General features: G+C 53.3%; 1 protein-coding gene across 4 annotated transcripts in view; it reads right to left on the bottom strand.

Annotated features, from left to right (window-relative positions):
* ATP8B2 (ATPase phospholipid transporting 8B2) overlaps nucleotides 1-25,363 on the bottom strand; it is a 110,106-nt gene that overhangs the window by 52,233 nt on the left and 32,510 nt on the right. Inside the window, exons 1-8 of one of the 4 annotated variants that reach the window (XM_077321704.1) lie at nucleotides 18,120-18,368; nucleotides 10,167-10,234; nucleotides 7,895-7,953; nucleotides 5,682-5,795; nucleotides 4,238-4,336; nucleotides 3,658-3,719; nucleotides 3,027-3,099; nucleotides 747-817 (exon numbers count right to left, since the gene is read on the bottom strand). In XM_077321704.1, coding sequence (XP_077177819.1) covers nucleotides 747-817; nucleotides 3,027-3,099; nucleotides 3,658-3,719; nucleotides 4,238-4,336; nucleotides 5,682-5,795; nucleotides 7,895-7,953; nucleotides 10,167-10,197 — 509 coding nt within the window. In that variant the 5' untranslated portion in view covers nucleotides 10,198-10,234; nucleotides 18,120-18,368. Of the gene's footprint in view, nucleotides 1-746; nucleotides 818-3,026; nucleotides 3,100-3,657; nucleotides 3,720-4,237; nucleotides 4,337-5,681; nucleotides 5,796-7,894; nucleotides 7,954-8,878; nucleotides 9,054-10,166; nucleotides 10,235-16,767; nucleotides 16,787-18,119; nucleotides 18,369-25,363 lie in introns of those variants that run through there. The other 3 variants (XM_077321697.1, XM_077321725.1, XM_077321688.1) reach the window with 3 other exon arrangements.

The following is a 25,363-nucleotide window of genomic DNA, read 5'->3' as shown; positions in this document are numbered from 1 at the left end:
AAACTCAGCAGTGCCCGGCCAGGAGACGTTCTGGGTAAGTCTTGGGGAAAGGGGAACAATGAACAGAGGATGTGATCGTCAAAATATGAGATTATCGACAGATGGCCAAGAAGGCAGCCAGGCCGGTGCAGTGGTGAGATTGTTGGGTCTGGGTTCAGATTCCCCTCCCTGCTGTGAAACTCAGTGGGCGATGAAGAGGAAAAAGAAGAACTCATATATATTTTTTTAATATCCTGCTTTTCAACACCCAAAGGGTACAAAAAAGCAGCTCTTTGCCTTCCTCTCCCCACTTTCTGAGACAGGTGGACCTGAGAGAGCTCTGGGAGAACAGGGACTGGCCCAAGGCCCTCCTGTGGAGGAGGAGCCCCCCCCCTTAACCACTTTACCACGCGGGCTCAGGGAGCCTGCCGTCTAGGGAATCCAGAGCGCGACTCTCAGCGGACCAAAACAAGCCATTAAAATGAAATGAGATAACCGTTAATTCAGTCTGAGCAACACAACGGCGCAGCTGGAACGGTGGTGGGTGGTAGCCAAGCCGAAGGCAGATCCTTCCAACCGGCCGAGGAACTCTCTCTCACACAGGCGTGGTTTGATCCCTTGCCCGAAGTCTCCTAAGACATTTATCTCAGTGCACGACGCTGACTCAATATCCTGGTTCCTTATTGCTCCCCAGGCGCCACGCGGCGGCACAGTGGAGCCGTCCCCAGTTGCCAAAAGCTGGGCCTGTGGGAAGGCCTATTACTCACCCGTCTAGCTCCGCCGTCTCGATATAGCAAAGGCCGTGCGGTTCGCTGCTGGACAGAAGGAGCAGGTCAGCCTAGAGAAGAAGGAAGCCGGTTTTTAAACACCCTTCTTTTGACTGTGCAAAGGAGCCCCAAAGCAGCTGACGAACCCCTTCCCTTTCATCTCCCTGCCACAGACACCCTGGGAGGTAGGTGGGGCTGAGAGAGCTCCGAGAGAACTGCTCTGCGAGAACAGCTCTATCGGGACTGGGACCAGCCCAACGTCACCCGGCTGGCCGCATGTGGAGGAGTCGGGAAGCAAGCCCGGTTCTCCAGATTAGAGCCAGACGCTCTTTGCCATGGCATCGTCCTGGTTCTCGGGGAAGACTGGGGCTGAGGTCAGAAGGATCGGCTCCCAGGGCGTGCGGCACAGTCGTCGGAGAGAGCCGACAGGCAAATCCTCCATTGTTGACATTGCTGGGCATAAACCAGTCCCCGTCTCTCAGCCTTCCTACCTTGCAGGGTTGGTGTAAGGATAATGCAGTGGAGACAAATTTACGCTGACCCAAATTCCATGGGTGGGAGAACATAGAGCCCGCCATGTGCCCTGTGCCAAATCATTCCACTGGCCCACTTAGTTCAACAATGTCAACCTGAGACTGCTAGCGGCTCTCCGAAATATCGGGATCCTGAGCACGCACGGCGCCTGCTCTGCAACCCATCCATGGCCTGCCTGCCACATAGAAACACACCCTGGATTGTTATATTCAGGCTGCTCTCTAGTAACCACACCAAGCCTCTTCTTGGGCCAACGTCGGCAGCATCTCCAGTTGGAAGGTTCCAGGTAGGTGGATCACCTGCGCACCACCCCGTGGAGACCCACTGCCAGCCACCGTAGAGCAGGGGTAGTCAACCTGTGGTCCTCCAGATGTCCATGGACTACAATTCCCATGAGCCCCTGCCAGCGTTTGCTGGCAGGGGCTCATGGGAATTGTGGTCCATGGACATCTGGAGGGCCACAGGCTGTTTACCCCTGCCGTAGAGGATAGTGGGTCATCATGTATCAATGGCCTGACAATGGCAGATTCTCTGAAAGCCTTACAGGCAAAGGGACACAGGTAAGGCTCTTGCAAAAATACTGGGGGGAAGATCTTTGTGAAAAGGCTACGGATAATATATTGTACGCAATCCTTGATAAAGTATAATCACCATAAAAACCATCTGGACTTCAAGAAAAAAAGAAACCTTACAAGACCCGGAACTGTATTTATTTTCACGGCTGTATTGAGGATCACAAAACCAATCAATCAGTTAATTAATTACTTTTATTTCTATCACCGCCCTTCTCAGTGCAGCATTCTCGGGACGGCTTACAACATTTCAATAACGGTAAAATAATAAAACCAAAGTCATTGCATTTATAAAACAAAATGACCCTGATAGGCTGTAGCTGCCAATCTTTGCTGTTCGTATCGGCTCTCTGCCCTTCTCCTTTTCAGGGTCGGAATTCTATTGTGGGCAGCCTGTTCACGCAGGTGTTTCCTGTATTTTTGCAGCTGCAGATGTTCTGCACATTCGTCTCAATGATGCTGGTGCGGAATCTGTGCCTGTTTCGTGTGGGGGAGCCGGGGTTGCAGAGCACATACTCCTCCTCTGGCTTTGACCTATGCACTGAACTCACATGGATAACTTTGGGCAAGCCCGATGTTATCCGATCTTGGAAGCCAAGCAGGGCCGACCCTGGCTAATATTTGGATGGGAGACCTCCAAGGTCTTAGATGGAACATAGGACACTCACAACCCTCTCTCTCATCCACTGTAACCTGCCACCCCCTTAAGCCTTCACAGAATCAGCCTCTCTGTCAGATGGCTCTCCAGCCTCTGCTTAAAAATTTCCAAAGATGGAGGACCCACCACCTCCCGAGGAAGCCTGTTCCACTGTGAAACCGCTCAAACTGTCAGGAACTTGTTCTGGATGTTTAGATGGAATTTCTTTTGAATTAATTTCATCCCATTGGTTCTGGTCCGTCCCTCTGGGGCAAGAGGGACCAACTCTGCTCCATCCTCTACATGGCAGCCTTTTAAATACTTGGATGGTTATGAGATCCCCTCTCAGTCGCCTCCTCTCCAGGCTAATTCACCTGGCGTTTTTTCCCCTCTTTTGTTATGTGGCAGATTGCTGGGGGCAGCCCACATTTCCTTTATCCTTGGACTATAGTACACACATGTCACGCGATAAATAAATAATCACTGCTCCTATGAGTCCTGCCCACCCCACCCATCGCCCAGCAGCACAAAACTCACCGCCACAAATTGGTTGTTCTCCAACTTGATGATGTCACCGACACGAACGTTCATCCACTGCTCCTTCTGGAGGCTGCAGAAATCGAACCAGAGGGCGAGGGGTAAGAAACAGCCAGTGGGCTGGTGGGGATATCTGGTGGCTGCCAAGCCCCTCCCTCACTTCTTTCTCTCTCCCGCCTAACCCAAGAGCCCAGAATCATAGAATCATAGAGTCGGAAGGGGCCATACAGGCCATCTAGTCCAACCCCCTGCTCAACGCAGGATCAGCCCAAAGCATCCTAAAGCATCCAAGAAAAGTGTAAAACAGGTGTGTAAAAAACAGGAGTTCAAAACGTGAGCTTTTAAGTCCTGGGTTCAAATCTCACTCAGGCCACATGGGTTCGTGGAGAACAGTGGCCCATCTAGTTCAGCATCCTGCCCCGCACAGCAACCAATAACAGGGCAGAGAGGCTGAGGCCTTCCCCTGATCTTCCCTCCTGGCGTCGGAATTTGGTGGTTTCTCTCCCCACTAACCAACCCTTTGACAATCGGAGGACAACCTCCTAAGTGAGTCCATGATTTCACCGCCCCCCCCCATCTTTCTCCCCCCTTTCCCCCGGCCACGATCCACAGCTGCTGAAGTGATGCTCACATTCCACTGATCAACACTTGAGACTGGCGGTTGTTCACCTGGTTGTCACTCTTGTGGCGAAACTGTGGAGACAGAACAGGATCAGAATGGGGGCGGGGTGCGTGCAAACCCTGACCCCCCCTGCCCCAAAATCTGTTTTCTGGGAAGCTCAATAAATTGGACACAAGACCCTCTTCAAAGAAAGATGTCATCAGGGCACTCCCTAAAACACATCCCCCCAAACCGTCCCGTGACTTTTTCTCCCCACTCCGCCAAGGGCTTGTATAATGAACGCTTTCGGAGGCACATGCGCTGAAGATCGCATCCTGTGCATGCGCTGAGGGGGGGAGCACAGCCAATACGCAGCCCGAATCACTGCCGCGGGGCAGATACACCCGTCCTGGCCCCAAACAGCAGCCCCATCCCAAGCCCCGTCCATCCCCTACAGCAGGGGTAGTCAAACTGCGGCCCTCCAGATGTCCATGAACTACAATTCCCAGGAGCCCCCTGCCAGCATTCGCTGGCAGGGGGCTCCTGGGAATTGTAGTCCATGGACATCAGGAGGGCCGCAGTTTGACTACCCCTGTCCTACGCTGCTTACGTAGTCGTCGGTGGCATCCTTGACCGCCGTGATGGTGAGCACGAGAACCAAAGGCACAATGGTGGTGAACCAGGAGAGGGAGGAGATCTGCGGGATCAGCTGCGACGAGGGAAGAGAGAAAGCGGGGTCAGGAACAGCAGAGTGTCCCCCCTCTCCCTTCCCTCCTTTTCTGTCTGTCTGCCTGTTTGTCTTCCTTCCTTCCTGATTTTCTGCCTCCCTCCCTCCCTTCTTTCTTTCTTTCCCTTCACTTCAGCTTTCTCCCCAAACCGGCTGCTGCTGGTCACAATAATAATAATAATATGACTTCGCTACGGGTTTTGTTAAAGTTGTTCTATTGAAATTGTTCAATGAGTTAATTACGGTAACCTGTTAAACGTATATTCACTGTTGGAATTGTTATTGATATATTGTTGTTACTGTTATTAATGTATAACATTCTATGTATCCCACAATGTTCCCATGTAAACTGCCCTGGGCCGTATGGGTAAAGGTAAAGGTAAAGGTATCCCCTGTGCAAGCACCAGGTCATGTCTGACCCTTGGGGTGACGCTCTCTAGTGTTTTCATGGCAGACTCAATACGGGGTGGTTTGCCATTCCCTTCCCCAGTCATTACCATTTACCCCCCAGCAAGCTGGGTACTCATTTTACCGACCTCGGAAGGATGGAAGGCTGAGTCAACCTTGAGCCAGCTACTGGGATTGAACTCCCAGCCTCATGGGCAGAGCTTCAGATAGCATGTCTGCTGCCTTACCACTCTGTGCCACAAGAGGCTCTTGGGCCGTATGGGAGGGTGGTGTAAAAATCTAAGAAAATATAACATTAACAACAACAACAACAACTTTACCCCACCCCTCCATTGTTGCTCAGGGCAGACAACATTATAAAACATCGTACAAAATAGGTTTTAAAAATTACTGATCTTAATCTGAATGCCCCCAACTAATATTTCCAGATCGGGGAGGGGGGTTTGGCACCAGGAGCTGGTCTTTCCCCCTCTCCCCCCAGCGGTGAGCCCAGCATTTACTGCTGGTTGTTAGTTTGGGCCTTGACCCTAAGCCTGATTAGTAATTGTAGTCCATGGACATCTGGAGAGCCACAGTTTGGCCATCTGTGCTCCGTGCCTTACCCCACGCTGGCTGAGGCGTGGGTCCAGCACAGCAGGGGTAGTCAACCTGTGGTCCTCCAGATGTTCATGGACTACGATTCCTATGAGCCCCTGCCAGCAAACACTGGCAGGGGCTCATGGGAATCGTAGTCCATGAACATCTGGAGGACCACAGGTTGACTACCCCTGCAGCACAGGGCACCAGTCACCTTCCATGCGGCTGAAGGAGCACCCATCTCAACGTGTCACCCCAAGCAACCACAGAGAACCAGTCCTGGCCGTGGGGTAAGCCCTCCCCTGCCCCAACCCCGAAGCTGGGGGCCCCGCGGAAGCCTCACCTGGAGGATGAGGAGGAAGAGGAAGTAAGTGTTGGCCACTTCCTGGAACTGCTCAAAGAGGTTGATGGGAAGGAAGGTGACCATGTTGTACTTGGACGTCTTGATGCAGTTACTCTGGAGGAGAAAGGGGGGAGAAGAAGGGCAGCCAAGTGAGTAGTGAGAATGACCCAAGTGAGAATGACCCGGCTTCCCATGACCACATGGACAGTGGCCAACTTCCAGGTGGCGCCAGGAAATCTCCCGCTATCACAACGGGCCCCCCCAGACAAACAAGATCACTTCCCCAAAGAAAACGGGACTTTAGAGGGTGAGCTCCATGGAAGAAGAAGAAGAAGAAGAAGAAGAAGAAGAAGAAGAAGAAGAAGAAGAAGAACAACAACAACAACAACAACAACAACAACAACAACAACATATTTTTATAGCCTGCCCTTCCCAGTTTGCTCAGGGTGAGTGACTACAGAATAAAATATACAAAATGACATATGATACATAAATGAAACAATTAATATAGAAATTTTAAGTTTCTACCATTTAAAGCCACCGCCTTAAAAACCTTACAGAGCGGGGGTCATTATGCTCTGCTGAGGTCCCTTCCAAACCCCGGCCTTCATGGTTGTCTTCATTTAAGAAGGGTTTCTTCCAGGGAATGGACCCCGTAAAAACTGGTAGTAAAGATCCTACGTTACCCAGCTGCTTGCTATATTCAGGACTCCCCAGCAATTTGGGTAACACCCCCTCCCCCAAAGCCTACAGGTATTTCCTAACCCCCTACCCCACCCAGGACCTCCTTTTCCAGGCTGCTAAAATTTTAAAAAAGAACAGAAATTTAAAAAATATCTAGATGCAGGTGGGTTGCTGCATCGGTCTGCAGTCGAAGGACAGACTTGGGAGTCCAGGGGCCTGGGTTAAATCTGGGTATAAGCTTCCATGTGCTCACCACACTTCTTCAGAGGCCATTCTTCCACTTCATGGTTTCAGAGCGACCCTCCAGTCCCCCAGGGGAAGGGGGGCAGTAAGAATGAAACATCCTGGGAAGGAAATGGGTCTCCTTCCTTTGACAACCGTCCCCCTCCCTTGTTTATGCAGCCTCACCCCCCCAGACCTATTTATAGCAGCAGGCTGGCTTTTATCTCTGGAGGGGAAATGATCCATGGACTCACCCAAAGGAAGGGTGGGCCTTGGGGGGAGGAGGGGCTCCTCCTAAAGACAACCCCCCCACAAATAAAAAACCTTTTGAAAAAGAAGCTCGCCCTGACTTGATAGGTGATGCTCCCCTGACCCCGTCCTATTCCCAGCCCAACTGTTCACACACAAAGATGCCTGATCCTGGGTCTAGAGTTGCTAGCTGCCCAGTGGAGATCTCCTGGATTGCTCTTCAGACAGCTGCGTTGAAGGCAGAATTAGGACCCCTGGGTTGGGAAATACCTGGAGATTTTGGGGGTAGATCCTGGGAAGGGCAGGGTTTAGGGAGCAGAAGGACCTCTGTGGGGTGCAGGGCCATGGAGTCCCGTCCCCCCCAAAGCAGCCAGTTTCCTGATCTCTGCTGGCTGGAACTCAAGTTGTAAGTTCAGGAGACCTCCAGCCCTCGCCTGGAGACTGGCAACCCTGTTTGGCAGGCTGGCAGCACAGCCTCATCCCCTGCTGGGGTCTCTCCCCTTCTCAAACCCCATCCTCCCTAAGAGCCACCCCGAAATCTCCCAGAATTTCCAAGCCCAAAGATCGTCCCCCTACCCGGATCGGACCACTGATCCCTCCAGCTCAGCAATGTTTTCTCCGGCTGGCGGCTGCCGGAAGAGTCTGTTGCAGAGAAGGATCTTCCTCAGCACGCTGCCACTCTTCACACACAAAAAAGCATTCCGAACTAGGTCTGGATTTAAATACTACCCGCCACAGTATCACCCTTCCTGTTTCCTAAGAGGGGTGCGTGTGTAGAATGCACAGAATCTATAATCCCCCCTCCTTTAATACCTACAACGCCCCCAAAGGGAACTACGGAAGTAGAAAACAGTGGAAGGCAAAACACACATTAAACAACCAAATAACAAGTCCCACACACAGCAGCAGGGACTACATCCCCGATTCCGTTCCTAAAAGCAGCTCCTGTTAGGCACCTCAGTATGGATCAAGACGTTCCCTTCCCCACCTCACTAAAAGTGGGCCGTAACACCCACCAGGGACGACCCCCCCCCTCCTCGCCGAGACCCCCCACTCACCGCATACTGGAACTTTTCGTTATACTCCCGTGCATTGGCTTTCACCCTCCTTTCCTCCTCTGAAACAGACGGAGAGGCGAGTCAGTGGGGGGCATTTCATCCCCCCCCCCCAGCAACGATATCACAACCACAGGGACCCTAGTCTGCTGCCCCCCCCCCCCGTCCCACAACACCTCCCACCCTTCAACATCCTGACCTTGTCCCACCCTGGAACGGTCGCTTTGAAAACCTAGTGAGACCCCCTCCCATAAAAACTTTAACCCCCTCCCTACCTACACCTCAAGCTTTATTTACCGGCCCCAAATAGGGGAAGGGGCCAGAAAGGGAACGCTCCTGCGGGTTTGGGATCCTCTCCCCGACGTCTAGTGAGACCACCCCCCCATAAAAACTTTAACCCCCTCCCTACCTACACCTCAAGCTTTATTTACCGGCCCCAAATAGGGGAAGGGGCCAGAAAGGGAACACTCCTGCGGGTTTGGGACTCTCTCCCCAACGTCTAGTGAGACCACCCCCCCATAAAAACTTTAACCCCCTCCCCATCTACACCTCAAGCTTTATTTACCGGCCCCAAATAGGGGAAGGGGCCAGAAAGGGAGCGCTCCTGCGGGTTAGGGATTCTCTCCCCGCCGTCCCGTAAGGATGACCTTCTTGCTTACCTCTCGGACCCCCCTCCCCAATCAAGACTTGAAGGTCACTGGCAGGGATGGAGGGGAGGGGGCTGTCCCTTCAGTCCAGGGGACAGCCCCCCACCCTTTCCCCCCCAAAAAACCCCACCGAGTCAGAAGGCAAAGGGGAGGACGGCTGGGGGGGGGGGGGGAGGCAGAGAATGAGGTAATGTGTGGAGAGCAACCTCTGCATCGCCTGCCAGTCTCCGAGCAGAGCAATTCGGGACAAAGCCGGGGAGGGGGGCTCTGTCCGATCCCAGCCCCCACTCTCGGATCCCCCTCCCCAAAAACTTCCACAGCGCTCCCCCCCCCAAATTACCTGTCCCCCCAAGCATCTGGCCCCGGCCGGCCGTCGCCACGGCGACCCAGGGCCATTTCTCCGGCATCTCCTTGGGGATCGTCATGGTTACCGCAGGCCCGGCCGGTGTGGACAGGCAGAGGGGGGGGGCGTCCAGGAAAGCCCCCCCTCCGGGCGCCTAGACAGCGGCCCCCTGGTCCGTGCCCCCCATCCTGCTCCGGGTCCCCCTCCCCACTGGCTGCAGGGGGAAACTTCAGGCTGACATTGAACGGCTGGGACCGCCCACTGCCAGGCCTTGGCCAATGAGGGGCCGGGATGGCGTCACCTAGGAAACCGTGGGATGGGGGGCAGCCGAGGGGAGGGGGAGAGACGCCGTCTAGCACCCCCCCCACCACATACACGCTTGCTGTGTTTTGCTCTCCAGTATCCCCTCCCGGACATCCTCCCAAGCGTCCCTATTTCTATCCCTTATTTCCTGGTCTCGCTCCTCCTCCAAGGATGGGGCTTCCCTGCCCTCCTGCGGATTCCGTCCACAGGACACCCCTGCGAGGTGGACCGCAAGTCTGCCTAATTGTTAGGGAAACATCAGATTTACCGCCTAGCAGGTCCTCCCCTGGCGGGGGTGGGGTGGGGGGTAGCGTTGACAACTCCAGGTCAGGAAACTCCTGCAGCTTTGGGGGCTGGCGCCCGGGGAGGACAGGAACATCTGTGGGGTAAAACGCCACACGGCCCACCCTCCCAAGAGTCCATTTTCTCCAGGGGAACTGAGCTCTGGAGTCTGGGAGGGAGCTGTCATTCCAGGGGATCTCCAGCAGGCCGGCATCCCTGGGGGGTTGGAAGGCCAGATCCAGAATTGGGAAAACCCCTGAAAGAGTTCGGGATCTGGGAAGGGCAGAGACCTCCATAGGCTGCAATGGCAAAGAGTCCCCCCTCCAGTGCACCCCTTTTCTCCAGGGGAGCTGATCTCTGTCGTCAGGAGATGCGCTGTCATTCCAGGGGATCCCCCAGGCCTCACCTGGAAAATGGCATCCCTACAGCCCAGCCTGGCTCGCCCCTCAACTTACAGCTTAAAGGGCCAGGCAACGCCCTTTGCGGTGTGGAAGGAGGCCTGACTCTGATCACTGACCCATGCAAAAGGCACAGGAGCCGGGGTCGGTACAAATAAGTTGGCAACCTTACACAATCAGTGAAACAGTGAGCGATCGGATGTCCCCCTCGTAGGGGGATCCTTCCCTTTCTCCCTGTCACCACGTTCATCCCCCTCTCTTCCCCGACCCCTCACCCCACGCCAGCCCTTGGGGGCCCTTACCTGGGGGGTGCTTCTTGGTGCACAGTTCCATGGCGTGTCCTGGCAGTTGATCAGGCCCATGGGAGACGCTGCATGGAAGGGGGGAAGGAAAATGAGGGGGGGGGGCACAAAGAAAACCACGTCCCCATCCCCTGCAATCCCTCAAAGCTCACAAGCCACCACCCAGATCTCTGCCTCTGCTCCTTTCACCTTCACAACGACCCTGTGGTTGGTAACCACATTGGTCTGAAGCAGCAGGACAAAGCTCGGTGAAGATGAGGAAGAGGAAGGAGAAGAAGAGTTGGCACCGTGGTTAAGAGCAGCAATCCCTAATCTGGAAAGACAGATTTTGAGTCCTTGCTCCTCCAAGTGCAGTCAAGCTGGGTGACGTTGGGCTAGTCGCAGTTCTCTCAGAGCTCTCTCAACTCTACCTACTTCACAGTGAATCTGTTGTGGGGAGAGGAAGGGAAAAGTGCTGGTAAGCCACTCTGAGACTCCTTTGGGTAGTGAAAAGCGGTATATAAGAACTAACTCTTCTTCTTCTACCCCGCTTTTCACTACCTGGTCTCAAAGCGGCTTACAATCGCGTTCTCTTCCTTTGCCCACAACAGACAAATTGAACACCAACCAAGTTTAATTCCAGGTATAAGCTAAATTGGCACGTTTAAGAGCAATGAAGCTTAATTTTGGGTATAAGCTAGGTTCAGGGGGTCGCCGTGTCGGTCCAAAGCAGCAGGAGCAAGTCGGAGTCCAGTGACACCTTTAAGACCAACAATGTTTTGCTCAAGATTTAAATTTCCATGTGCAGGCAGGGTGTTTATCTGACCAGGGTGTAGTCTGCACAGGGCTTTTTACCCACTCCCAGTCCAAATAAATCCATGCCGTCTACACTGAATTCTATTTCCACTTTGAATTTTGGGTGCTTTAAATTTTTCCTCTGCAACCGGCATGATTGATCCAGAGTGACCCTGCCTGAATGTCTCTTCCCCTGAAAAAACTTACAGGGTCACCGTAACCCTTCTACTCTCAGGGCCTTGGGCTCCCACCGCAGACTTCTTGGGGTGCTCAACTTTTCCCTTTCTATCTGGAAAATAGCAGAAAATGGCAGAAAGTGAAGAGGAACTAAAGAGCCTGTTGATGCGGGTGAAGGAGGAGAGTGCAAAAGTTGGCTTGAAACTCAACATCAAGAAAACAAAGATCATGGCATCCGGCCCTCTCAATTCCTGGCAAATAGAAGGAGAAGGGGAAGAAATGGAGATAGTGACAGATTTTATTTCCCTGGGCTCCAAGATCACTGCAGATGGAGACTGCAGCAAAGAAATTAAAAGACGCTTGCTCCTGGGGAGGAAAGCTATGGCAAATCTAGACAGCATCCTAGAAAGCAGAGACATCACCCTGCCAACAAAAGTGCGTTTAGTCAAGGCTATGGTCTTCCCAGTTGCAATGTAGGCTGCGAAAGTTGGACCATAGGGAAGGCCGAGCATCAAAGAATTGAGGCTTATGAACTCTGGTGCTGGAGAAGACTCTTGCGAGTCCCTTGGACTGCAAGGCGAACAAACCGGTCAGTCCTAGAGGAGATCAGCCCTGACTGCTCTTTAGAAGGCCAGATCCTGAAGATGAAACTCAAATATTTTGGCCACCTCATGAGAAGGAAGGACTCCCTGGAGAAGAGCCTAATGCTGGGAGCGATCGAGGGCAGAAGAAGAAGGGGACGACAGAGAATGAGGTGGCTGGATGGAGTCACTGAAGCAGTCGGTGCAAACTTAAATGGACTCCAGGGAATGGTAGAGGACAGGAAGGCCTGGAGGATCATTGTCCATGGGGTCGCGATTGGTCGGACACGACTTCGCACATAACAACAACAACATCTGGAAAATGGCACCGGCAGCATTACCGGTTGGTCATCCCGCCCCCACCCACAGCTCTGATGTTCAGGCCCCTTCTTATCCCCTTTATATTGCCCCTCTACAGTCTGATGCACCCTGGATGGAATTGTTTAAAATTAAAGAATTTAACTGGCAGGTTAGATTGTTTTACTGTGTTTTTTTAATCTCTGGATTTGCTGTTTCAGGTTCTCCCCCCTTTACTCTTGTCAGAAAACTACTTAAATCAATGAATACAAAGCTGGGAGAGGAGGAAGAAGGGGGGGCAGGGGAGGGATATATGCCCTTGCTTGTAGGTGGAGGAAGGTTTTCCTTCCCCTGGGAGAGCAGAGCAAAAGGATAAACCCAAAGCTGGGAGCTGTGGAGGGAAAAGAGACAAAAGGGCCGGGCCATTTGTATCCTGGGAAAGGGTTTGAGGCATGAGGGCCAGTGAGGGAGAACCACAGGGAATTCCAGGCATGAGGGGTAGTGAGGGTGAATGGCAGGGGTTCTAGGTATGAGGGCAGTGAAGGAGCATCAGGGAGTTCTAGACACAAGAACAATGAGGGAGGCCGACAGCAAGTTCCAGGAATGATGGACAGTGAGGGAGAACTGCAGGGAATTCCAGGCATAAGGGGCAGAGAGTGAGAACCACAGGAAGTTCGGGGCCTGAGGGGCAGTGAGGGAGGATAACAGGGAGGTCCAGGCATGGGGGCAGTGAGGGAGCATGGCAGGGAGGTCCAGGCATGGGGGCAGTGAGGGAGGATAGCAGGGAGGTCCAGGCATGGGGGCAGTGAGGGAGCATGGCAGGGAGTTCCAGGCATGGGGGCAGTGAGGGAGGATAGCAGGGAGGTCCAGGCATGGGGGCAGTGAGGGAGCATGGCAGGGAGTTCCAGGCATGGCGGCAGCGAGGGAGGATAGCAGGGAGTTCCAGGCATGGGGGCAATGAGGGAGCATAGCAGGGAGTTCCAGGCATGGGGGCAGTGAGAGAGCATGGCAGGGAGGTCCAGGTATGGGGGCTGTGAGGGAGGATAGCAGGGAGGTCCAGGCATGGGGGCAGTGAGGGAGCATGGCAGGGAATCCCAGACATGGGGGCAGTGAGGGAGCATGGCAGGGAGTTCCAGGCATGGGGGCAATGAGGGAGCATGGCAGGGAATCCCAGACATGGGGGCAGTGAAGGAGCATGGCAGGGAATCCCAGACATGGGGGCAGTGAGAGAGCATGGCAGGGAGTTCCAGGCATGGGGGCAGTGAGGGAGCATGGCAGGGAATCCCAGACATGGGGGCAGTGAGAGAGCATGGCAGGGAGTTCCAGGCATGGGGCAGTGAGGGAGGATAGCAGGGAGGTCCAGGCATGTGGGCAGTGAGGGAGCATAGCAGGGAGTTCCAGGCATGGGGGCAGTGAGGGAACATAGCAGGGAGTTCCAGGCATGGGGGCAGTGAGGGAGCATACCAGGGAGTTCCAGGCATGGGGGCAGTGAGGGAGCATGGCAGGGAGTTCCATGTGCTGTGAGGAAGAAGAGGCAGCGTCATTGCAGCAAACAGGAAACACGTCTAGGCGGCAGCCAACGAAACCCACTGAAACCTCCATCCTCCTCAGTCATTTCCACACCTTACAACCCGCTGATGACTTCCTCTTCCAAAAAAAAACGGCTAGCAAAGGCAACCCCAAAACCACACTGAGGACTAGAATGCTAGAGAACTTTCCAGATATATTCTCTCTCTCTCTCTCTCTCTCTCTCTCTCTCTCCAGCAGTCGCAGGCGCTGCTTCCAACCACCAGGCCACCGTCCACGTCAGCCACCCACCAGCCAGACAGCCAAACTGCTGTTAGTCGAAACCTCTGGGGAGGAAGGAGGGGGAGGCGAGGCCCCACTCCACCGGACCAGAGCAGGCGGAGGTTTTGCCCTGTGATTATCCAGACACCTCTCCTCTCCGGAGGTTTCCTGTGCTGCCTGCGGGTTTGCAGCCACCACCATCCCCGCGGGGGAGGAGAAGCCAACACCGAAATGCGATAAAGGAGGGGGGGGGGCAACCTAGATAATTTTCCGGCCAAAGTAGCCTCCTGCCCACACCTTTTCTAAGCTCCTGCTGTAGCAACGGGAGCCTGCCCACCCCCTAGGATGCCTGGACCCCTGGTCAAACCCTAAACACTTTCCCCATTTGGATGTTTTTCCAGGTGTTGAACTAAATCTCACAAATGCCCCCCAGCTCCCCCTCCCCCTATTATTATTATTATTATTATTATTATTATTTGAATTTATTGCCTGCCACTCTCAGCAAAGCCGGCTCATGGCAGGTTACAAGACAAAATAAGTAAAATACAAATCCCCTAAACCCCCTCTAAAAAAGAACAATTAATAAAATTCAAACCCAGCAAGAACACTATGACAGACCAACCCTACTCCCGCTGAGGGCCAGGGACAATAGCTGGCTACCTTCCTTACTCACCTTTTTTTTGGGGGGGGGGGGGCATAGATCGTCCTGACCTCAACCATACACCTGGTGGAAGAGCTCCATTTTATAGGCCCTGCGAAAATCTGAAAGCTCCTAGGAAATCCCTGGGGATTTGGGGACAGAGATTGCGAAAGGTGGGGCTGGGGGAGGAGGACGATGACTTCTGCAATACCAGAGGTGTGATGTGGGGTCAGGCCTCGTGGCCAACCACCTCCGAATATCTCTTGCGCTGCAGCCTGGCCACCATCGGATTTCCTCACTACGTGACACATGCACCATGACAAATAGAATAACTGTTCAGAAGCCACCCCATCAGCATCGTACCCGAGCGGAGATTTGAAACCAGGGCCTAGTCTGCACACATCGGATAATGCACTTTCAATGTGCTTTGGCGGCTGGATTTTCCTGTGCGGAACAGGAAAATCTACTACGAAAGTGCCTTGAAAGTGCATTACCTATTGTGCGCAGACTAGACCCAGGTCTCCCGAGTTCTAGTTCTGCCCCCTGGCAGTCTTTCCCACTGCTTTCCTTGGGGCGTGGTCTCGATGAAGAGGACCCCGCTTGGCCAGCACCCCTCAAGAATTAAGCACACACCCTAAAACCCACACTTGCAATGCTCAAGGATCCTGCGGCGGGCAACAGACTCCTCTGAAGGTTAAGACAAAAAAGTTTGTCCCCTAAGGAAATAAGAATCAGCAGCTCTTTCTGCAGCTTCCAACCTCTTCTCCCGCCGGTCGCCTGCGGGAGGACTCCGCTCACCCCAGGCGAGCCGCTGCTGAATAACCAGGTCCTCGGGCACAAGAAAAAGAAAGCGGCCAGGAGGGGAAGGGAAATGAGGACACCTTATCTGTCTCTGCCCCGTGGGCAGGAAGTTACCACTGCCACTGACACCACAATCGCAAATAAAGTTGCATCGAAACAACACACCGAAATAGGCCCTGTTTACAACCTCGACAACAGCCAAGGTTCTGGTTTTTACCATTCTGGGATGGGTGGAGACCGGGCGAATTAGCGTTTCGTGCTCTCTCCTCATCCTCCTCCCCCTTTGCAGACACCGCCAGAATTTCCCCAGTGGATGTTTGCCTCTCTGACGGACCACAAAAATGTCTCCAGAGAGGCAGACACCAGCATTCTCGGTGGCTTGCAGAGGAACAAAAGAGCAGCCCTGCGGGATCCGGCTGAAGGTCCCCACATCCCGTTTCAAACGGTGCCTGGCCAGACACCCTAAAAAGATCCCAAGCAGGCCGTAAAGACAGTAGCCTTGCCCAGCTGCTTGGTGTTCTGAGGTGCACTGCCTCTGAGCATGGAGGTTCCATTTCATTACCCACGCTAATGCAAAGGATGAATCACAGAAAGATAGAGTTGGAAGGGGCCATACAGGCTCAGTGAAGGACCAGCCTAAAGCTTTTGTCCGTTCCTCTAATTGGGAGATTATTTTTGAGAGGTGTCTCTGCTTGGCATGCAGGTCTCAGGTTCAATTCCTGGCATCTCCAGTTTAAAAGAGCAGGCAGTAGGTCATAGAATCATAGAATAACAGAGTTGGAAGGACCTCATAGGCTATCTAGTCCAACCCCCTGCACTATGCAGGACACTCACAACCCTCTCGCTCACCCACTGTCACCTGCCACCCCCTTGAGCCTTCCCAGAATTAGCCTCTCCGTCAGATGGCTATCCAGCCTCTGTTTAAATATCTCCAAAGATGGAGAACCCACCACCTCCCGAGGAGGTATTGTGAAGACCATGGAGAGCTGCTGCCAATCAGAGTACAGCTTGCAGCTCAGTAGTGGAACTCCTACTTTGCACGCAGAAGGCCCCAGGTTCAATCCCCGCCATCGCCAGTTCAAAAGGACCAGGCATTGAGAGACTTCTCCACCAGACCCTGGAGAGCCGCTGCCAGTCTGAGCAGACAATCCTGACCTCGGTGGACTGAGGGTCCCATCCAGCATACGGCAGCTTCGCGTGTATGGGAAGCAGGATGGCCAGTGCAGTCGAAAAAACACTCTGCGCGGGCTCAGGAGCACTTTTTCCAACCCATTCCCAGCACAGATCCCAGGGAAGGCCGGTGAAAAACAGACTCCAGGGGCTAAATTCTGAAGCCAAGTCACAGAGGAGGATGGGAAGGTAAACTTTGAGCGGGGAAGGAGGACAGACGGAGAGAAAGAAAGCGAGAAAGAGGATTGACCAAGGGGTTTATCCAGCATGGCTCTCTTCCAAACTTTGGGGGCCAGACCCTCACCTGGGGCAGCCCCGAGGGAGGCAAAGTCAACAGGAGCAAAAGGCAAGGGGGGCCCGGCGAGGGACTTACTGGAAAGGGAATGTTTGCCTTTCGCCTCCGCATAAGCAGGCCTTTCTTCCGAGCTTTGGGGCAGCCCAGGACGCCCATCCCACCAAGGAGATGCCAAGCTGGCTGCTCAGGCACCCGGCTCAGCTGGGGTCCGGCCCGGGGAGAAGCCCGGCAAGGGGGATCCGCGCTCCGGAAGGCCGGGCCGCTCCTCAGATGACACGAAAGCAAGTTTCCTTCCCGACCAGCAGCATCTGGCAGGGGGGCACCGTGCCAAGGGGGAAAGCGAGGGGGAGGGCCGGGGGAAGAGATTACCGGAGCAGGATCCAGAACACGGAGAGGGGAGGGGATCGGAAGGGGGGTGGGAGATCTACTAGGGTGGCCAAGGAGTGGGGAGAAGACTGCCGGGCATCAGGATTTTTTTTTGGGGGGGGGGGGGCAACCGGGCCTGGGGAAAAGCAACTGGGGGCAGCCACGGAAGGGAGGAAGAGAATAAGAACTCAGGAGTGGGTGGGGGGAGAATTATTATAATAATAATTATTATTAATAATAATAAAAACCGAACAACTTTCTTTTCCTATCCTGCACTTCCTAAATAGCACAGGGTGGTTAAATGCATGGTTGAATTTCCTAAAAAACCTACAGAGTGATTAAAACATCTGTGCCCATGAGAACAGCCCCAGTCAATAACATTTGGGGAAGGGGGGATGTCCCAGATCTTTTGGGGAGAGGAAGGTCTTCCAAGTATCAACAGCCCCCCCCCCCCAAGAACCGTGGAAGAGGGGATGCAGGATCCAAACACTGAACTTCTAAAGTGGGGGGGTCGAGACATTAAAAGGGGGTTGCACTTTTAAAAGCGGGGATTCAGACTTTAAAAGCGAGATTCCAAAAGTGGGGGTCAAGACTTTAAAGGTGGTGGGGGGTGGCGATTTCAAAATTGAGGGCTGAGACTTCAAACTTGGTGGCTGGGACTTGACTTGGGGGTCCGGGAAGTGAAAAGTGGGGGGGCTGAGACTTGCAACGTGGGGATTGAGATTTCAAAAGTGGGGGGGTCGAGGCTTAAAAAGTGGGGGGTGGTGATTTCAAAAGGGAGGCTGAGACCTTAAACGGGGGGGGGGGTCCAGGAAGTGAAGGGGGGCTGAGACTTGCAACGTGGGGACTGAGATTTCAAAAGTGGGGGGTCCAGACTTGGGGGGGGGGGTCCTCTGCTAGGGGCAGCCCAGGAAATGGCACCTCCATTAGGGGGGGGGGCTTGCGAAGGAGACCTCGAGGGGGCTCCGGGGGGTCTGCAGGCTGCCGGGAAGAGCGGCAGCCTTTTGGGGAGGGGGAAGGTGGGCCCCGATCCGCTCCCCTCGCCCCCCTCCGGCCGCGCTCACCTTAACGAGCCGCCCCCGGGCGCTCCAAGCCGCCGCCGCGCTCCATCCCCCGGCCGGGGCCGCTGCGCCCGGGATGCCGCCGCCGCCCCTGCGCCCGGCCCGCCCCGCGCCCCCGCTCCGGCCCCGGCTCCGGCCCATGCCGCCGGACCCAAGGGCTGCGCCGGGCTGCGCTGAGCTGGGCTGGGCTGGGCTAGGCTGCGCTCGCTCTCGCCGCCGCCGCCGCTGTGCGCGTCTGGCCGGCTGGCTGGCTGCTGACTGCTGGCGCTGCTGGGCTGGCGCGCCCGGGCGGGGATGGCGAGGCGGGGGCGGAGGGCGGAAGTGATGAAAAGGGCCGCCGCCGCCGCCGAGCTGGGGGGAGCGCACGAGCCCCCGCCCCCCGCCCCAGCCCAGACCCCCGGGCGCGCTCCCCGGCAGCCGAAAGAGCGCGCAGGGCCCCGCGCAACGCCCCTGCGAGGGAGGGAAAGGAGAGGTGGCGTTTGGGACGCCGCTTTTCGCTGCCCGAAGGAGTCTCCAGTCGCCTTCCCTTTCCTCTCCCCACAACAGGCACCCTGTGAGGGAGGTCAGGCTGAGAGAGCCCTGAGATTCCTGAAGAAGAAGAAGAAGGAGAAGAAGAAGAAGAAGAAGAAGAGTTGGTTCTTCTATGCCGCTTTTCTCTACCCGAAGGAGTCTCCAAGCGGCTTGCAGTCGCCTTCCCTTCCTCTCCCCACAACAGGCACCCTGTGAGGGAGGTCAGGCTGAGAGAGCCCTGAGATTCCTGAAGAAGAAGAAGAAGGAGAAGAAGAAGAAGAAGAGCTGGTTCTTCTATGCCGCTTTTCTCTACCCAAAGGAGGCTCAAAGTGGCTTACAGTCGCCTTCCCTTTCCTCTCCCCTCAACAGACACCCTGTGAGGGAGGGGAGGCTGAGAGAGCCCTGAGATTACTGAAGGAGAAGAGTTGGTTCTTATAGGCCGCTTTTCCCTACCCGAAGGAGGCTCAAAGCGGCTTACAGTCGCCTTCCCTTTCCTCTCCCCACAACAGACACCCTGTGAGGGAGGTGGGGCTGAGAGAGAAGAAGAAGAGTTGGTTCTTATATGCCACTTGTCTCTTCAGGTAGAGAGGCTCAAAGCGGCTTGCAGTCGCCCGGCAACAGGCACCCTGTGAGGGAGGTGCGGCCGAGGGGGCTATGAAGGGGAACTGAGACTGGCCCAGGGTCCCCCACTGGCTGCCTGTGTTGAAGGAGTTGGGAATCCAACCTGGCTCTCCAAATTAGAGGAAACCACTGTTGACCGTGTCATTGTGCCAGCTCTCACGGGTGAGGCTGGGAGAGCTCTGAGAGAACTGGGACCAGCCCAAGGGCCCCCAGCCGGCTGCGCATGGAGGAGGAGAGGGGAATTACACCCAGTTCTCCAGAGGCAGCTGTTTTAACCGTGACTCTCAAAAGAAGAGCTGGTTTTTTGTATCCTGTCTTTTACTGCCCGAAGGACTCTTAAAGTGGCTTGCAGTCTTCCCCTTCTCTCCCCACCACAGAGGCTGAGAGAGTTCTGAGAGAACAGTGACTAGCCCAAGGTAACCCACCTGGCTGCATGTGAAGGAGGAGCAGGAAATCGAACCCAGTTCTCCAGATTACAGGCGGCCACTCTTAACCATGATGCCACTGGCTTTCCAACTGCCTCATGTTTCCTCTGTGAGCTTTGTGGCCAGATGGGGGATCTGAACCCAGTTCTCCAAGAGCCTTGTCCAGCCCCACCATGGCTGGCTCAGACGTCAGATATGGTGAACCCGTCTCCTCCTCTAGCCAGGTCCACAACCTTTGTGGTTCTCAAAATGCTGTCCCGCTCTGTCACCTACCCAAACCCACCGCCTTCAGACCCCAAGTTCTAGGGTTGCCAGCTCTGGGTTGGGAAATTCCTGGAGATTTTGGGATCGACCCTGGAGGGACCAGAGTTTGGAAGGGAGTATAACACAACAGGCCCCGACCTGGAGAAGCCAGGCTAGCTTGATCTTGGCAGATCTCAGAAGCTAAGCAGGGTCAGCCCTGGTTGGTATTTGGAAGAGAGACCACCAAGGAGGCCTAGAGGTGCTACTCAGGCAGGGGGTAACCATCTCTGAATGAAAACCTTATGGTGGCCACCATAAATCAGCTGAGGATAAAATAATAATACAGTCTGTTCCACATAAAATATTTCTGGTAAGGGCTTGGAGGAGGAGCTGGTCTCACGGCTTAAGTGCCACTCAGCACTTAACACCCACTCAGGGCAGATGTCCCGCCCAAGAGCCTCCTCTTCCAAATGGCTTGCCTGTCTGTCCAGCAGCCAGCCAATCACCTTCCAGACCCCACCCCTGACCACCCCCTCTGAGGCTCGGAGGCTGCAGATCCCTGCCGCCTGAGAGCTGCCCCTGCCAGCCTGCAGACTTTCCAGGTCCTGGGGAGGGGGAGGCCCTCTGCACAGTTCTTCCACCCCACCTCACCCCCAATCTTGGGGCCTTTGTATTCCTGAATGCAACAGGCTTGGCCCCTAGTAATGTAATAATATTGCCAATAAGAGGGGCAGTCTATAAATTTAATAACATTGGTTAAGAGCAGAGAGCTAGGTTTGATTCCCTGCTTCTCCACCTGCGGCCAGCTGGGTGACCTTGGGCTCATCCCAGTCCTGATAGAGCTGTTTTCACAGAACAGTTCTGGCAGAGCTCTCTCTGCCCCACCTACCTCACAGGGCGTCTGCGGTAGGGAGAGGAAGGGAAGGCAATTGTAAGCCGCTTTAAGATTCCTTCAGGCAGTGAAAAGCAGGGTATACAATCTGTTCCTACATAGTATATCTTCCAAAGTGGACATTTTCTCCAGGGCAAAGTAGTCTTGCTGATACAATGGATGGGGTGTGTGAATGTGTGTGTGTGTGTGAACAGGCAAGTTCGATCCCGTCTGATCTCAGAAGGTAAACAAGGCCAACCCTCGCAAGTATTGTGATGGGAGACTTCTAAAGATTTGGGTGTAACTCCCCCAAGGAATGCTGGGGTCATGCCACAGAGGTAGGCCATAGCAGATCCCCTCTGAACAGCCCTTGCCTGGCTGCTGAACAATCCTTGGGGCACCTGGCCACGCTACACAAGCTCCAGACGATAAATCCATGAATGAATCTCTAAGCCGGGGGTGGCCGGATGGTGGCTCTCCAGATGCCCGTGGACTACCGTTACCATGAGCCCCTGCAGGGTTTGGCCGCCCCTGCTCCAGGGGAGCTGGAGATCAGTTGGAATGATGGGAGAGCTCCAGGGCCCGCCTGGAGGTTGGCATCGTATCTCCCATTCTTCCCCCTTCCTGTACAAAGACGTGCTGGGACGAGTCGGCATCCCATCGCTGCGTTTATTTGCCTGCAATATTTATACCTTGCCTCACTGCTTAAGTCACCCCACCCCCCCGACCACTGAAAACAAAATTAAAAGGCATAAGTCAAATAAAAGAGGCAGGCAGGCGGGCGTGACACTTGGCCAGGAAATGCAAGTCCCCATGCCTCCCGTTTCCCTTCCAAGGCTGTGAGCTGAGCCTCCATCCTCCACGATAATCAGAACAGCCTTTTCATCCACCGGAGCCAAATTGTCATTAAAGCGTAGTACAAGTTCCGCCCAGGGCTTCACGCACAATAAAAGGCCAAACAATATTTCCACCTGGCAAGACCCCGCTTTTCACTACCTGAAGGGGTCTCAAGGCGGCTTACGTCAGCTTTCCCTTTCTCTCCTCACAGCAGGCACCCTTTGAGAAAGATGGGACTGGGAGAGCTCCGAGAGCTCTGTGATAACAGCATTATCAGGACTGTGACTAGCCCGAGGTCACCCAGCTGGCTGCATGTGGAGGAATGGGGGATCAAACCCGGTTTTCCAGACTAGAGGCCGCCACTCTTAACCGCTATACCTCACTGACTCTCTCCTTTTCTCACAGCCATATGGCTACAAAATGGCTGCCACAAAATGGCTGCCACAGCTTACTTTCCACCACATTGTGAAGATCCTTTTAAAGAGCTGCACAGCCCATCAGTTCTCCCCTGGCCAGTCAGAAGCCTTGCTGTGCAGCAGATGCTCCACCTGATCCTGCCCCACTCAGGAGGACCTAATTTACATGCTTAGGAGCTGGCCAGCTACGGTATACTGCCTCCGTACATGGAAGCTCCTGTTTGATTTGTATTTTCAGACAGATTTTTGATTAATGTTTTTTAAGAAGTTGATTCATGGGCAGGCAATGGTATCTTGACGAGGAGTCATCCCCTTGATCCCTTGTGAAGCTTCCAGGGCCAGAGGCAGTATACCCCAGAATAACAGACACAAGGAATAAATATAAAGGCATGGCTGGCATCATCTCACTTCCACTAACATGAGTTCATGAATTCGGTGTGGAGTCGTGGTTTGAGTGCCAGACTAAGATCTGGGAGACCCAGGTTCAAATCCCCACTCTGCCTTGGAAACTCTCCAGGCTTCTTTGAACCAGTACCACCCTCTTAACCTAACCTACCTCGCAAGGCTGTTGTGAGGATCAAGAAACTTCTGTGTTTCTTGACTCCAAAGACCTATTAATATTTGATAAATTAATATCTGATCCAAGTTTATAACAAAATTACTTTAAAATTATTACATCACAAAAGAATCTAACATCTAAAATCATCAATCTTTTTATTGAAGGTTTTTTGAATAAAAGTAGGAAAGGAAAAGAAATGAGAAAAAATAAAAGAAACAGAACAGTAAAGCATCTACGTTTCTTGACCACAAAGACCTATATATTCACCAAATTAATATTTGATCCAATCTTATACCAAAACGACTTACTCTGAAATTGTGACACCCCCCCCCCAAAAAAATATATATATTGTGTCTAATATGTAATTGGATGTATTTTACTATTTTAAGATATTTATATTGCATTTTAATGTAACGCAGTGTCGTATTTTAATTATGTTATTAGCCGCCCTGAGATACTGTTGAGGGATGGGATAATAATAATAATAATAATAATAATAATAATAATAATAATAATAATAATAATAATAATATCAGATCATCTACTCCAAATCTAACTTTTATTTTCACCCTTAATCCTCAAAGCTGCATGTTTATTTATTTGTTTATTTGTTTGTTTATTTATTTATCTATTATATTTACTATATTTATATACCACCCTCCCCTGAGATTCAGGGTGGTTATGTTCATCCCCCCCCCCTTTTGTGCAAAAAAATAAACAAGCAGTTTCCAGGTAACAATGACTAATATCTTATTCCTATATCGCTAATAAAATAATTGAGTTTCGCCATCTCAGCAGATCCCAACATCTTCAAACAACGCATCCGCTACTGTGGGTGTTACTGAAGTTTTGTTTCCGAGGCCCAGCTGCACTTTTAAGGCCAACAAGTTTAATTCTGGATATAAGTTTCCATGTGTAAACATGCCTGCTTCCCCTTCTACCCAGAAATAAACTTCCATAGAATCATAGAATTGGAAGGGACCTCCAGGGTCATCTAGTCCAACCCCCTGCAGAATGAAGGAAATTCACAACTGCCTGCCTGCCCATCCACAGGGACCCCAGTTCCCTGCCCACATGATGCCCTCCCAAAAAACCAGAATCCCTGAAGTGCTGATCGGCATTTCCCTGGACCTGCAAGGAAGGGCCACAAGAGCCAAGCTCAGATACATCCCCTTCAGACCACCCACTCACAATCTGCCTAAATTCCCAGACCTTGCTGGTCTTAAAGGTGCCCCTGGCCTCCGACTTCATCCTGTTGTTTCAGACCAACGTGGCCACCCACCTAAACCGCTCTCTGGCTCCTTGTTCTTTACCTAAAGCCCTCTGCCATTCACGTGACGGGCATTCCAGGGCAGCGTGACCTCTCTGCAGGGCCAGCAAAACCAGGGCAGAGCAGAGGCCGTCCCGGCACCAGAGAGCTTATCCCGTTCAGAGCCAGACCTTCAGCCAGGTTCTGCAGACCGTGCTTGAGAGGGGATCGTCGAACAGCCGGATCACATCATGAATCGAGCCAAGTTAAAAGGGCCGGAAGGTCGGATGTTTTGGGGAACAGGAGGGCTTTCACACATTGCGGTGACAGGAGATCTCCTGGAATTACAACCGGTCTCCAGGCTAAAAAGATCAGACTCCCTGGAAGGGGGAATCTAAGGCATTGTACCCCACTGAGATCTCTCATCTCCCCAATCTTCACTCCTCCCCCCCCATCTCTAACAATTTCACAATCCCGAACTGGCAAGCTCCCCCACCACTGAAATTAAGGTGACACGTATTCTTCCCCTGTTCCACCCCCTTGATTCCAGTTTTAGATTGCAGGCTCCTCAGGGCAGAGATCTGTCCTTAACGAGAGATAAAATGCAGGTGGAAGATCACAGGCCACCCTCCCCCTCTCCTCCAGCTGTTGGGATTTCTGCCGAACCATTCCATTGATTTTTGTTGCATAACCGTCCCTTGGGTTTCACACAAAGTGGGCTTCTATCCAAGCAGACGGCTGGTCTGTTAAGGTCAGGGTGGCCCGCTCTGACAAGCTCCCAGAACCGTCCTGAAGGGAAGATGATGGGGGGGCTTTGACTAGGGTGGGAAATTCTGGGAGATTTCTGGTTGGATCCTGCAGAGGACAGAATCTGGAGAAGAGAAATCTCCGTGGGACATAGAATCATAGAATCATAGAGTTGGAAGGGGCCATCAAGGGCATCTAGTCCAACCCCCTGCTCAACTCAGGATCAGCCCAGAGCATCCTAAAGCATCCAAGAAAAGTGTGCATCCAACCTTTGCTTGAAGACTGCCAGGGACAGAACGTCGCCAATCCACACGCTAAAACAACCCATCTCCAGGGGAACTGATCTCCGCCGTCAAGAAATTAGTGGCATGCTAGCAGATCTCCAGGCCTCACCTGGAGGCTGGCAACCATGCACCAGCTCCAAGCGTCACACTTTCCCAAGAAGAAGAATTGGGTTTTTATACCCCACTTTTCACTACTCGAAGGAATCTCAAAGCGGCTTACAATTGCCTTCCCTTCCTCTTTATTTATTTATTATTTATTTATTTTTTAGATTTATATACCGCCCTCCCCGAAGGCTCAGGGCGGTTTACATTAAACTAATCAACAATACATGAAACAGTATTTCCGCAACGGGCACCCTGCGAGGTAGGTGGGGCTGAGAGAGCTCTGATAGAACTGCTCTGCATGAACAGCTCAGAAAACTGCGACTAGCTTAACGTCCCCCACCTGGCTGCATGTGAGGGAGCGGTGGGGAGCAGTTCTCCAG

The sequence above is a fragment of the Paroedura picta genome, chromosome 1 (assembly GCF_049243985.1).
Source record: "Paroedura picta isolate Pp20150507F chromosome 1, Ppicta_v3.0, whole genome shotgun sequence".
NCBI lineage: Eukaryota > Metazoa > Chordata > Lepidosauria > Squamata > Gekkonidae > Paroedura > Paroedura picta.
Note: the sequence above shows the minus strand (reverse complement) of the source record. Positions and strands in the feature narration are given on the sequence as shown.